Source organism: Fringilla coelebs, assembly GCF_963513975.1.
Source record: "Fringilla coelebs genome assembly, chromosome: 5".
NCBI lineage: Eukaryota > Metazoa > Chordata > Aves > Passeriformes > Fringillidae > Fringilla > Fringilla coelebs.
In genome coordinates, this window is record NC_140033.1 from 62,138,740 (window position 1) to 62,152,060 (window position 13,321).

Genomic DNA, 13,321 nt, shown 5'->3' on the forward strand with positions numbered 1-13,321 from the left:
CTCAGCTCCCTGCTGGCTCCCTCAAACACTGTCTGTGTTCAGGCAATGGTGACTGGCCTGGACTCACACAGCAATCCCGTGGGACACACCTCCAGTCCACTGTGGCCACTTGGAGGAAAGTAAGAGTTTCCAAGTTGGACCACTCTCTTACTGAGGGGGAGGTGGGAATATGACAATTCCATTTGCAGACCTGCAGGCATCATATGGTGTTGTGCTGTGCACAGCTGTGGTCAGCCAGGTTTAAGAATGATGATGTTTAACTGTAGCAGGTGACAGGAGGATGTTTCCTTCTAGTAAGGAGCATTCTAGGGACAATATGGAGTGCTACAGGGTCTGTGGCAGAAGAGAGGGATAAGGTTATGTCTGCTTAATTGGGTACAAATGGAATTTTGTCCTTCCAGCCTCCATTCAAAGCAGGGTGACTGTTTACTGCCAGTTCCACTCCCAAGGTCATGCCACTGCTGCAGTGCAGCCCTGAGCTGGAGCTAACTCACCTTTACTCCAGGGAGGAACTTGGGGTAGCCCAGGGCATTATTGAGGGCTCAGTGCATTAGCCTGAGCTGTTTCCTCTTCAGCTCAGGACTTTTGGGGACAGTACCAGGAGACAGGTCTGCCCCAGGCTTTTGAGGGGATGGCAGGGCTCTTAAATTCCTGCTGGGTCACCTCATGTTGTGGCCTGCCCCTGAGAGCAATCAGCAGCAGCTGCTGAAAAAAGCACTGTAAGAACAGGGCCAGCAACAATAATGCTTCTCTCCAGTTCTTTCCCAGCTTGCAGTAATCTGCAGTTTAAAGACTTCCTGAGTCAGGAGTTACTTGCTATTTTTGCTTTTAACAGCCACTGATGGACTTTTCTTCCATAATGTCTCTGACTGCTCTTTCAAATCTATTTATAGTTTTGGCTCCTACAGCATCCTGTGTGCTGGGCTCTGTCGTTAAATTACAGAGTGTGCACACTAAGATTTCCCTCTGTGTGCTGTGAGCCTTCTGCCTGATTATCTGGTTTGGTGTCCCCTAGTTCTGGTGTACTGAATGAGTTGTGATCAGCTTGTCCCTTAGATAAAGGCACTTCCATGCCTTGAAGCCCCATGCCCTCACCTAAGGCTGCCTCCTTTTCATGCTGAAGTCAGCTGGTCTTGTACTCCCCTCACATGGAAACTGTTCTGCATTTCTGATTCCTCTTGTCAGTCTTCTCTGGATGCTTTGATACTCATCCATCATAATCCACCCTTTTGAGAAAGGGGCCAGAACCACCTTTGCAGCGCAATAACATAGAACTGCTTTCTGGTTTTTGTTCTCTTCTTCTACTAGTTCATAATATTCTGCTTGTCTTTTATGACCTCTCCTAAGCAGTGACTGATAATTTCCCAGCACTCTCAATGCAAATTCCATGACACCTTCTGTGACTGAAAACACCGAGTTTTTAGCCATCAATCTGTGTGCAGATTTAGAGTGTGTGTGTGTGTCCACACTCTCTGATGCTTGTGTCTGTACCAACACTTCGTTTCTTGTGCCATCTTTTTCCCCAGTACTGAAATACTGTGAGATCCTTCTGCAACAAGGTGTAGTTAATTCTTGCAGTGTGATTCACCTTGGTGTCATCAGCAAACGCGTCCCCTCCTGTTTGCTCCCCTTTCAAGATCCTTGGTGAGCGCCTGAAGTAGCTCAGGTGCCATTGCATGTCTGCTGGGAACCCTGCTTGTACTCTTCTCTAGCTGTAAAAACTGTTCACACAGCCATGCTCTTTGCTGGCTTTCAGCTCAGTATTGATTCATGAGAGGATCTTCCTTTCTTACTCCATGATGCCTTGAAGAAATTGGAAGTCTTCAGTGAGGGATTTTATATAAAAAACCCCATTTGGGCATTTAAGTGCTCAACACTGGTGTATGTGATTTTGATTGACTGGGCTATATTTGGGTATTTATAAAGGCTTTCCATAGTTTCAATACCGTGTACATACCTGTTGAGTCTATAAAACACCAACAGAGCTTCCCAAATAACTTCTTTCTGCAGTGTGCAAGGCTAATTATTTGTTGGACTGCAGTTATCCAGAAATGTGCTAGAATTACAATTTATTATGGTTTTCCCCAAATTACCTGAAGTGAAAATCACACTTTCTGGTCTGTTACCCCCTCAAGATCCCTTCCCTGGAGCCAAATGAAGTCACGTTCATCAACTTCCATTCCCCTGGTGCCAGTCTCATTTAAATTATAGGCTACCTACCGCAGCTAATAGCTGCCTGTTTGATTTCCTCTGGATGCATTCTACCAGGCCCAATGGATTCATAACCGTTCTGGGTGTTGATTTGTTTTAAAGCCTCTTTTACTGCCACTTCACTCAGAGACAGTGCTTGGGTCTTGCCCTGTGAGGAAAGGCTCCTGTGTGGCAGCTCCTTCAGTTTCCCTGTAGCAGCACCGGTGCAGAGAATCCATTTAGCTTTTCTGCTGTGGTCTTTTCTTCTTTAAGCACTACTTTGAGACCTCCATCATCTATTTGCCTTAGGGGATCTTTGGCAGGTTTCCTCTATCTGATGCATTCCATTATTAGCTTTGATAGCTTTAGCAATTTTTTCTTTATATCTCTTTTGGTCTGCCTAATTATGGTTTATGTTTAACTGGCTGACGTTTATGCTCTTTTCCTTTTTCCTTCTGTAGCTGTTCCTTTTTAAAGAATGGTTTTCATTTCTCATAGCTGTCTTCACTGACCCTTATTAGCCTTTTTGTTGTCCTTTTAAGATCTTCTTTGATAGGTGTAACACATTTCTCACAAGTCTGTAATGTGGTAGGACCCTCCTTGTTGATGGGAAGGAAATGCAAAAGAAGAATAGTATAGCAAGCAGATAATGTCATTCCAGGAGTGAGAGATCTCCCCTGTGGGGAAGAACGAGGAGGCTGATGAGGAGAGGAGGGAGAAGTGGATGGAGGTATGTGAAACAACAATAAATTTTAATGGACAGAACAGGAGGAGGATACAGAGCAAATCTACAGATGTGGGAAAGGAGACATAATCAACCTACTTGGTATTCTGTGTGTGTGTGGAATTTTTTTTAAGAAGTGTGTGCTGGGAGAATCTTTACTCACAATCCTAGTTCCTCATTCTTCTTTCTCCAGTTGCTGCTTTAATTAATTACTACTTCTTCCCGCCTCTCAGTTTTTTTTCCTTTCACCTCTACTTTTTGTGCCTCTGTTTGCTTGTTTCTGCAGGATTGATCTGTCTTGATTCCCTTGGTTTTAACAGGCCTGTTCTGTTAAATATGCTTTTTCTATGCTGTTCCAGGAGATGTTGTATACTCAGTGTGCTCCTAGCTTTGTGCTTGTACTCCATTCCATCCCTTTCTTAAAAATGACACCATTTTGACATTGTGTGACGCTGTTGCCATCTCTGGGCCACTGTGGCCACTCAGTCTTCAGCCCAGGGACCAAGTTTTGTGGGTGCAGAAATCTTGATGGGTGTTGGCTGAAACCTGCAGCGTGGGGGAGGCTGCTGCTGTCTGAGGAAATGATGCATCTCCACATACACGCACAAGCACGTGGGCAAGGACTAAATGAGAAGCAAATAAACCACAAGTATCAGAAGTGGCCAAATACATAGAGAGATATTTGAGGCATATTATTCCAAGACATCTCCAGAAGCCCCAAGCAGTTTGTCTTACTGTGTTGGCAGGTGATCAGGGAGGCCTCACTTGTTAATTATTTAAGGAACTGCCCTCCAGAGTGAATGCACAGGCCAGAAGGTCAGACTCAGACTGTGGTCAGCATTAATGTCCAAAGCCAGGGAGAGGGAGGGGAGAGCTGTGGGCTGATCTCTGCATCCTCTGTACTGACCTTTCCAGGCTTGTCCAGCTACCACATTTCCTGTTGCTCCTGGAAAGCGTCCGCGGGCGCTGCCCGCGTTTGCGACAGTCCTGGAAACCCAGCTGTAACCAGCAAAGGAACTGTACAGAAATGATGCTTTCTTAGTCAGCAGCTCTCCTTCCCAAGCCAGGTCTGCTGACTTCAGGAATTTGCAAAAACTGCTCCAGCCCCAAAGTGGCATTTACTGCTGTGTTATTTTGTTAATTCTGAACGCTGGCTGACCTGAAAAGAGCAAGTCCTGTCGCATTTTGGGCATCTTCTATAGGACAGTTTAATATGGCCCGACACAGATATCTGTGAAATCAGTACAAGGGTAGGAGGCCAAGGGAGGTGGTTGTTAGTGTCATGCAGAGAATAATTTGTTGTAGAGAATCTTTGTTGATGATAATGATTCCCAAAGCAGAGGAGACACCATCGGTTTCCCAGGGTTCCTGCTGAGGCAGGAGTCATCTCATGTTCTTCTAAACTTGAGCACTTTTCTTATGGGTATCACAGAAAATCAATGAAGCCTCAGCCCTGCACCCAGTCACCTTGTAGAGCAGAACACACACTTAGGAAAACTAGAGAGGGGATCACAGGGCTTTTTTCCAGCTGAAGTGGAATTTGGATGATGCTGGTATTTGAGGCTGGAAAATACCAGTGGCATTTAATTTCCCTGATTTATGGCTAATAGGCTTTTTGTTTTTCCCTGGGGAGGAAGTGTTACGTAAAAAGGTTTGGCTATTGTTTATATTCCATTTCTGTTGCTTACTGCTGTCGTGGAAATCAGAAGGGAAGGAAATCCTCTGGAGATGTGACGTCCAGTGTCAGTGGGCTCGTTTCTGGCTGGAGCCAGAATGGTGCCGTAGGTTTTCAGAAGGGCGTGTGTGTGACAGGCTGGGGAACAGGGAAACAGGAGAGTTTGGAAAAGCACATTGGAAAATTATATTGAAATTGTGAGAGACTGAGAGCTTGTGGGAAGCAGAAATGGAAAAACATTGTGTTCTGCTTTGTTATTTATACTCCACCCTTTCCTTCTTGGCTTTCACTGTGGACATCATTGTTTCCTCTGTCAATGAGCAAACAGCGTTTTTGACTGGTCAGGAACCAGTTGGCAGGAGTGTTAACTCCTAAACTCTCCTGAAAATTCCCCTCTGCATCCAGTGCCGTGTTTGCTGCCTCCCCCAGTGCAGAGGCTCCAAGCAGCTTCAGTCATTGCTACGTGCATTTGCAAAATGAAACATTCCCCCTCCCTGCCCGTGTGAGGAGAATAAATAGGTCAGTGTGATGCAGAAGAGAGCGTCTTAAGAACCCAAACCCATTTCTGCCTTTCCTCTGTCACCCCTGCCACCAGCAGGAGCACACAGATGCAAGAAGCTTTATTAGTGATGTTCTAATAAATGGGACCAGCAGAATTAGTGATAAATTCTACTTAAAGGAAAACAGTCCAGAATTAAAACACTTAAACGTATGTATCTTGCTGTTAAAAGTGTATCTCATTAGAAGTGAAGTGCTGGTGCATGTGTAATGTGCTCCTCACTGTCAGCTCAGTCTGCTCCGTTTCAGCAGAGGCTGTAGCAGAGCAGCTCCTTGCACGTAGCTCTGAGAGAGCAGCAGTTTCGAGTGCCATGTCTGTGCCTGTAACACTGATGCTGATGTAATGAAACCCTCTCTGTATAGGAATTAATATTCCAGTAATGCCCAGAGGTTGTAAGTGTGTAGTTAATAGCTCCCAAGGCCAATGGAAATTAACACAGCCATAGCAGTCACACATTACTTGCTGCTGGTGCAGTATATCTTTGTGAAAACTAATATAGAAAATCATTCTCTTAAGAATAGCATCAATTAACTGATTTAATTCAGCGATTAGTCACAAAATGTCTTATTCCTGTACTGCTCCCAGTAAGTAATTTGGAAATACCTGATGATTAGGAAGCCAAATGCAAGGTGTACTTTTAATTTTAGAAGGCAAACCATGGCTGTGTTGAGCTGAACTCTGCAAGGCAGTTGTGGGCGAAGCTTTGGAAGCTCTCACGAGTAGGTGTTAGTGATGTTAGTGATGCTGGATGCTACTGGCTGCAGATTACCAAAAGAATACCATAATTGCCACTGCAATTCCTCAGTGCTGTTCTGCAGTGAAATCCCCCTCAAAGGCTTTCTGCAGCTCTGGGTGCATTTTTCCCATGAAGAGGGTGTGCACCCCACAGCAGGGGCTGCCTGTGACCCTGTCTCGTTACAATTAGCTTCCATGCTAACCAAAGTTAAACGGGAGAGACACACAAGGCAAAGCAGCAAGATCTGGGAATTTTCTAGTCCTTGCTTTTCCTACCTCAGGTAGAAGGGTTGGAGATGCTGGGAGTAGAAAAGAGAGCAGCTGGCAGCAATCTGCTTGTGAACAAGAAACAACACTTTGTCTGCTTTTACATGAACAGATCCATCCATCCTTATTTCCCGTTACCTCAGAGAGCCCCTGTTTATGTGCTGGAAAGGATTCCCCCATTAAACGGAGCACTGACTTCTCTGGATTCTTGCAGGGAAAATGTTTCCACAGTGTACGTGCTCCTGTGATTTCTTTCTCCATTTAACCTTGAAACAGCATTTCCTCTGGCTGTGCAAGGTGTACCTTGCTTTCTGTGCTCTCAATTAAGTGAATAAGCATATGCTTGCTTTTGTCTTTGTGCCCTCATTATTAATTCCAAATGTTGAGTTCAGTCTACACGTGGCAGGGGAGACAGAGGGGAGGGATGGGGTGGCTGTGTAGCCAGATATCCTCAGTCGTGTGTTGTAATGCCAGAGTGTTATTTTGCCACCTAAGGGTTAGAGTCCCCATTAGCTCTCACCTCCTGGGCACACTCTGCTCAGCCTTAAGCTGTGCACATGTGCTGGTACTTGGAGTATGCCATGCATTCCATCTAGTGGCTGATGCACATGGAAAAGACACCCTCTTTCTGGTATCTGCAGTGCCAGGTTTCAATCAAGATTTTCCCAAGATGTTTCATGACACTCAGGTTTAAGCAGGGACCCTGTTTTTAGAAAGCACTACATGCTTTCCCTCTAAATATTAACCATTTAGGTTTTGGTCTTTCAGTTCAGTAATTCAGATTTTAGAATACAGCAGCCTCTGGCCACAGGGAGCGTGGCAGTGTTGCTGCTGGGAGTGCCTGCAGTGACAGCGACCAGGATGAGTTGAATTGCTGCCACACATTTATGTCTGCCTGGGGCACTTGGCACGGGGGACAAGCTGGGAGTTACAACATGAGCTGTGCTGGCACAAATGCACAGGAGGTGACGAGGTGCTGGGATTGCCAGGGAGGGACTGTGAGAAGAAGGTGGACCCAGGGGAGGGTGGGGTAACCTGGCTGCTCACCGTGTCCTGCTTCTGTTCCTCTCCACAGCTCAGGAGTGAAAACCCTGCCCCACAACGCCAAGGTGCACTACAACTATGCCAATTTTCTGAAAGACCAGGGCCGTAATGTTGAAGCAATCTACCACTACAAAACTGCTCTCAAGTAAGTCCCTCAGGGGCCTGGTGGGGCTCCTGCTGTTAACCCTTCTCCTTCCTGACAGGCGTGGGGCGAGTTGGCTGCTCCTCATCCCTGGCTCCTGGGGAGCAGCTTGGCTTTGGGAGCCTGGGAAAGTTCCCTGGCTCGGTGTTTGTGTGTCATGAAATGAGGTAGCCTGGCTTCCCTCCAGCTCCACGTGTGTGTGTATGTGTGTGTGTGTGTGTGCACTTCAGTGCATGAGATAGAAATGTTACCATAGCTACACGTTGAGCGATGAGGTGTCATTTACACAGCTGAACGTATGCTGGTAAGCAGGAGGTAGTTGTCCTAAATGCATTTTCAGGTTCCTGGCCCATTTATCTTTGTAAATTGTTAATGGTGCATGCCTGGAAAATGTCAGTGCAGTAGCCATCTGAAGTGCAGTAACAGTAATGGTACTTACTACTTGTGTTGAGGCTTCTGTCCACAGAGCTTTGCATGAATGCTAAACTAATTGATCCTGAAAATGCTCCTGTGCAGGAGCTGGGCAGATATCATTGCTGAGGTTCTGCTCAGGGGGAAGCTGAGGCAGCAGGATGAATTACCTTGCTTGTAGATGAATGATAAATCAGGGCCCCAGGGCTGGGCTGTAATTTGGGACTCGTCCTGTGGTACTTGTGGGGGGCCCTCCCTTCACACACAGATGGGGTCACTCCCTGGCGGCAGCTTCCCTCCCCTTGCTGCTGCTCCCACTGCTGTTCAAGCAGCTCAGCTGCTCCCCAGGCAGTGCTCAGTGCATCAAGCAACTCACCCTAGATCCCCAAACCTCTCCTCTCTGGTTCTTGGGGCCTGGGAGGAAGGACGAGCCCCTCTGGGGAATGAATGCAAGGAAAAGGGCTGGGGGATGGCATGGGGGCAAGGGAAGGCAAGCATGGAGTGCACAGAGAGTGTTTTCAGGAATAGAAGCATGTTTGGGAAGGACAGGCAAGGTGAAGAGTGTCTCTGATGGACAGCAAGGGCAGAGCTCAGCTCCACAGAGCATGCCAGGAGGTGGAAGAAATGTTCTTTCCTGACATGTGATATGACAGAAAACTCCAGAAATTACATGTATGTTTTGTCTTTTGGCCAGCTGACAGGGTTGTGATAAAAGCTCTCCAAGGGCTCCTAGCCCACCCAGGCTGACCTGTGGGGACAGGAGTTCATTGTCACTGAGGAGGGACTGAACCTGGGTGAAGGTGTTTTTCAGCTTTTTTGAGCAACATCCTGTTCTGTTTTGCCATGCTGGGCATTTAGGAAGTAATTTAGAAAAGCCTTCTGTTTTTTTAAAGTTTCCAGCAATGGAAAATCCAGCACAACCACCAGTAAATGGTACTGAAGGTTAATTACATTGCCTGTTGAAAATGTCCTCCCTTATTTTTAGACTGATTTGTTTGACACCAGCTTCCAGTGATTGAATTTGTTTACACCTTTCAATGCCACACTGAAGATTCCATTACCAAAATTGTGTTTTCTCTAGAGTGATGAACTCCTCCCTTTACCTGCTGCTTGATAGGTGCTGGTTTTTTCAGCATCACCAGGTTTTGGAGTCCTCCAGTTGTTCCTGTATCTAGTCTCTGAACTTCTTCCCAGTTACCAGTAAAACCCATTGCAAGTTAAAAAGAAGAGGGACTGACAAAAATTATTCAAGCCCTGTGGTGGAGTGCACAGAGTAAGGTAACTGCTCCAACCACCATTGCCTCTGCTTGAGTAAATGGGATTTGCAGACAAAAGATCTTCTCTAACTCAGCAGCACCCATTTATTGTAATTATAATGCTGTTTTCTGCTCTGCAGTAATTCAGTTATGAAAGGGTCTGTTTTGAGAACTGATTGCAAACATTTTCTCCACTGTATTACAGAGCACTGTTCATGCTGATGGTGTTTATAGAGCATCTGAAGCCTTGTTGGGGCTGGGAGCCCCACAGAGCCAGCCCTGCTCTTCTCTAGGCGCTTGGTGTCTCACTGGTGCTAGCACTCAACTTGCTTCAGTAATTTCAGCATTAGCTGGCAGTTTGGAAAAGTGAAACTCACCTTGCACATTTTCTTTTTGACCCAAAAGTGCGGGCCAGGAGATGGAAGTCTCCATCACTGGGAAGCTGCCCTACTTGTTCCTGTCCCAGTGTATCTCTGCTCTTACATTTTCCTTATATTTACTCCTTCTTTACCCCTCTGGCACAGGGAAATTATCAGGGGTCTGTGTAATGAGCAACAGAACAGTGTAAGTAAAAAGTGCACTCTGTTCTTCTGCTGAGAATTGCATTGTGTGATGTCTGTGTTTTCCCCTCCGACAGTCAGACCCTTTCTGCAGTGCCAGGGTTTGTGAGTGAGCCCTGCAGCCTCTCTTAGCTGGGTGCCTGCATTTGGTGGCTGTGTTGAAGCCGTGGAGAAGCTGCTGGGTGTGGGACAGGCAGCCTCAGGTGGATCCTGTGGCAAGGCATACCCAGGTATCACAGAAAAGAGCTGCTCTGTCTGAGCTGTTTCCCCATCCTCACAGACTGCTCTGATTGTAGACCAATCTCCATCATCACAGAGAAGGAAGCAGTAGCTGTAATATCCTGAGCAGAATTTGATGGTTCAGGGTGTTTTCAGCCACTGGCTTGACCTGGAAAGATGAATTACCACTCTGTAAATTTCCATGTCAGGGAGTAGGCTGCCCAGCAGCTGAGGTATTCTCACAACAAGCTTTCAAGATTTCCCACAGGTATCCCTCACTGAGTGCCTGCTCTTCCAGTGAGTGTGGGTGGATCCATCCTCCCCAGGTTACAGAAACCCCAAGCTACTCAGGAGGCTTCACAATCCAATGGCAGCACAGCCAGGAGTACAGAAGATAAAAATATTATTTCTGCCTAGTGCTCAGTGAGCAGATCAATAGGGAATTAATAAGGAAATGGAGTCGATACGGACACGGCTTGCTGCCTGGGAGCTCCTGGGAGATAGGAGAGGGAGAGCTGCACTGCCTCAGTGGGTGATGGCTCATCCACTATTCCAGCTTTGTGCCAAATGACTGTGCAGCTCTGCTTGATCTCTGGTGAATGAGTTCAATTGTTTAGTAAACAAAAAGTGATCTTGTCAGTCTGCACGCTGCTGCTTGAACTGCGAGCACTTTGCTGTTCCACCAACCCCACCGAGGTGAGGAGGCACTTCCATGAGCTCCTGCTCTGCCAGCAGTGCTGGGTGCCATGTGTCTGCTCAGCAAAGCAGCACCTTCCTCCTGGGAAGCTGTAACTGTGGGGAAGGATGCTGAAGTGCACGCAGGTTACCTTGTGAAATACCAGCAATTGGTACTAAATCCTGGGAAGTTGTAACTGTGGGAAAGGATGCTGAAGTGCATGCAGGTTACCTTGTGAAATACCAGCAATTGGTACTAAATCCTGGGAAAGTTGATCCCCAATGTTTTAACTGCTCCCTTTCCTGCTTTCAGAGACAGGTGGGATTGGCTGCTGGCAAATGTTGGTGTACCTCTGTTAGCTTCAGGGCAGAAAAGTGGTGAAGGAGAAAGATGTGTTTTCTCTGACAGTGGAACTGCAGGGCAGGCTTCCAAGGCAAACTTGGCAATCAGTCCCAGCAACCACCATTTTAGGTGGCTCATCAGAAAACTCATTCCTCAGCCCAGCCCAGAGGCCAGTGACACAACACCCTGACCTAGCCAGACTTGGGTAATTAGTGCAATCTAATTATGTTCTCCAAGAGTGGGGGAAATGAACACTGAAATGAAATGCACAAATGGAGAATGATGAATTGGAGAATGGGGAGAATGAACAGAACAAAAATTCTTTATATGAAGGAAAAGCTCCTATAAGTAGTTCCTAAAAGGGGAAGGGAAATGGAGCCCTTCAGAGATGAGTTACCTGTAAAACAGCCCCGAAAAACAGCTGGTGTTCAGCGATTGTACAGTGGGTTATAAACCTTTCAGCTTATCTACAGCAAAACAAGAAAAACACACTGCTGGATTAGACTGCTTCACTGGTTTGCCTGACAAATGGTAGTGACCCCAGGAGATCCTTGGGGTTTTTTCCCTTCAGAAAGTAAAGGCCAGAAATAGCCCATCTGAGATGTGAGTTGACCACGGCTATTCTGAAAGCTGGCCTTAAGGTTCTTGCTGCTGCTTCTGCTGCAGATTTGTGGCTGTTGTTAGGAATTCTGAAGAACCTCTGGTCCTGGAGATCAAACAGGGCTGATCTTATCTGGAATTTATCTCAGCACTTGTCTCCCATTTGTGAGTGAGAATATGAGGTGGTACAACCTGACTCAAATATGAAGAACAGCTCTGATGTGCTAATGAAGATGTCTTTGCTGTGTTTATAGTTACCAAGCCTTTGTCCTGCTTTTCCCCAGCCTTGTGTGCTTGATGTTACTGTTGAGGCTGTTATATTGCTCTTCAGCAATGCACATGGGCTGACATGCAGAGAGAGAAAAACAGCAGAGCCTTAAAACCCAATTGGTGAACATTCGTTATCAATTAAATCAATCTCCTTTTAACAATGGAGGGGAGAAAAATGATTCATCTTACCTCCTATAATTGCACTCATTCAACATTTTAATTCCCAAAGCAGTTCTTACCATCCCTCTCTGTTTGTTTCCAGGGCAGTGCTTCCCATGGAAGGCAGATCAATTTGAGCATCAGCGGGTGGGGCTGAAGGAGGTTGCTGAGTTCCTTGCTGGAGCTGGGTGAATAAACATGCTAATAGTAGTTCTGTGCTACATTTCTGTGTCTGCAAAAAGGTCATAATCTAAAAATTCATGTTTGCCTTCTGGATGTTAAAACATACCTGACAGTACAGAGCCCTGCAGGAGGTGTTCACCTTGTGCAATGTGATAATGTGGATTTATTTACAGAAATGCACTGGTGTGTGTACCTGAGAGTGCTGCAGTGTTACCTCTGTGTGTGCACGTCCAATAACAGGTTCCTAGCCACAAGCTCCCCTTGGACTTCCCCTGCCAAAGGCTGCTGACCAAACAGAGCAGGAAGGGGACCAGCCTGCCATGCAGAAACCTTCATTCCTCCTTGTGGCATCTTCTGGAGGAGGGAAGTAGGAACTCTTAGTCTGGTTTTCTTTGTAGTTCTGGGAGCTGTTCTGCTGTTCAGGCATGAGAGAGTGGGCCAGGAGGCAGGGAAAGCAGTATGGAAACGCTTGGTCCTGCAGCTTGTGTGGTCTGGCTCTCACAGAGCTTGCAAGTAATACATCTTAGGGCATTGCATACAGCCTGGAAATGGGAATGCTGGTTTGTGGCATCAGTAAAGATCATGAAATCATGGTTAGTGCTCGAACACAGGCTAAATGGAGAAGGGAAAACAGTGTAAGCAGCTAACTGTATCCCTCATTTGAGGGAACAAAATTGGTCCATACCATCACTAGAATGGGTAGAAAAGAAACAAAGCAAGGCTTTTCTTTCACCTCACTACAGTTTAGAAATAAAGCCCTAATGCTGTAAGGGGACTCAGGTTTCTTCCTAAGCTTTCCCACATACCTTCCTGCTGGGTTTTTATATATCTTAAATCAACGGTATCTGGGGTTGTTTAAATTCTGTTAAATTGCACTCTCCATGCAGTAAAAAAAAATTGTGTTCTTAGAGCCCTTTATGTGTGTGTGTCAATGTATTTGCCTTTAAAATGCCTGTGTGGACTGCAGGTGGCCTTGGATACCATCTGTGATTTATTTCTGGGAAGAATTAAAATACCAGCACCATTTGTTAGCCTGTTTTTACAGTGAGTAAAAAATGTGCATTTGCTGCTTTGCTGTGGCTGCTTTTGCTCCCGAAACCATGAGTGCCCTTCTGACACTCTGATATTACTTAGGTCAGGCCCTTGGAGCAAACCTGGAACATCTTCATAGAGATTTCTTGTAATGCTCTGTGTTAGTGGATATTATGGGCTGGAGGTGGATCATGTCCAAGCAGTTGGGAATATCTTTGTGGTGTTGTGATCCGAGCTTTGACAGTGGGCTTAAGAAGTATTGCATAGGGATGTGGTG

General features: G+C 46.2%; 1 protein-coding gene across 3 annotated transcripts in view; it reads left to right on the plus strand.

The window, feature by feature from the left end:
- Positions 1-13,321, plus strand: part of TMTC1 (transmembrane O-mannosyltransferase targeting cadherins 1) — a 139,460-nt gene that overhangs the window by 91,605 nt on the left and 34,534 nt on the right. For all 3 annotated transcript variants that reach the window (XM_084206779.1, XM_084206780.1, XM_084206778.1), the window contains one exon: positions 7,226-7,339. In XM_084206779.1, coding sequence (XP_084062905.1) covers positions 7,226-7,339 — 114 coding nt within the window. The remainder of the gene's footprint in view (positions 1-7,225; positions 7,340-13,321) is intronic.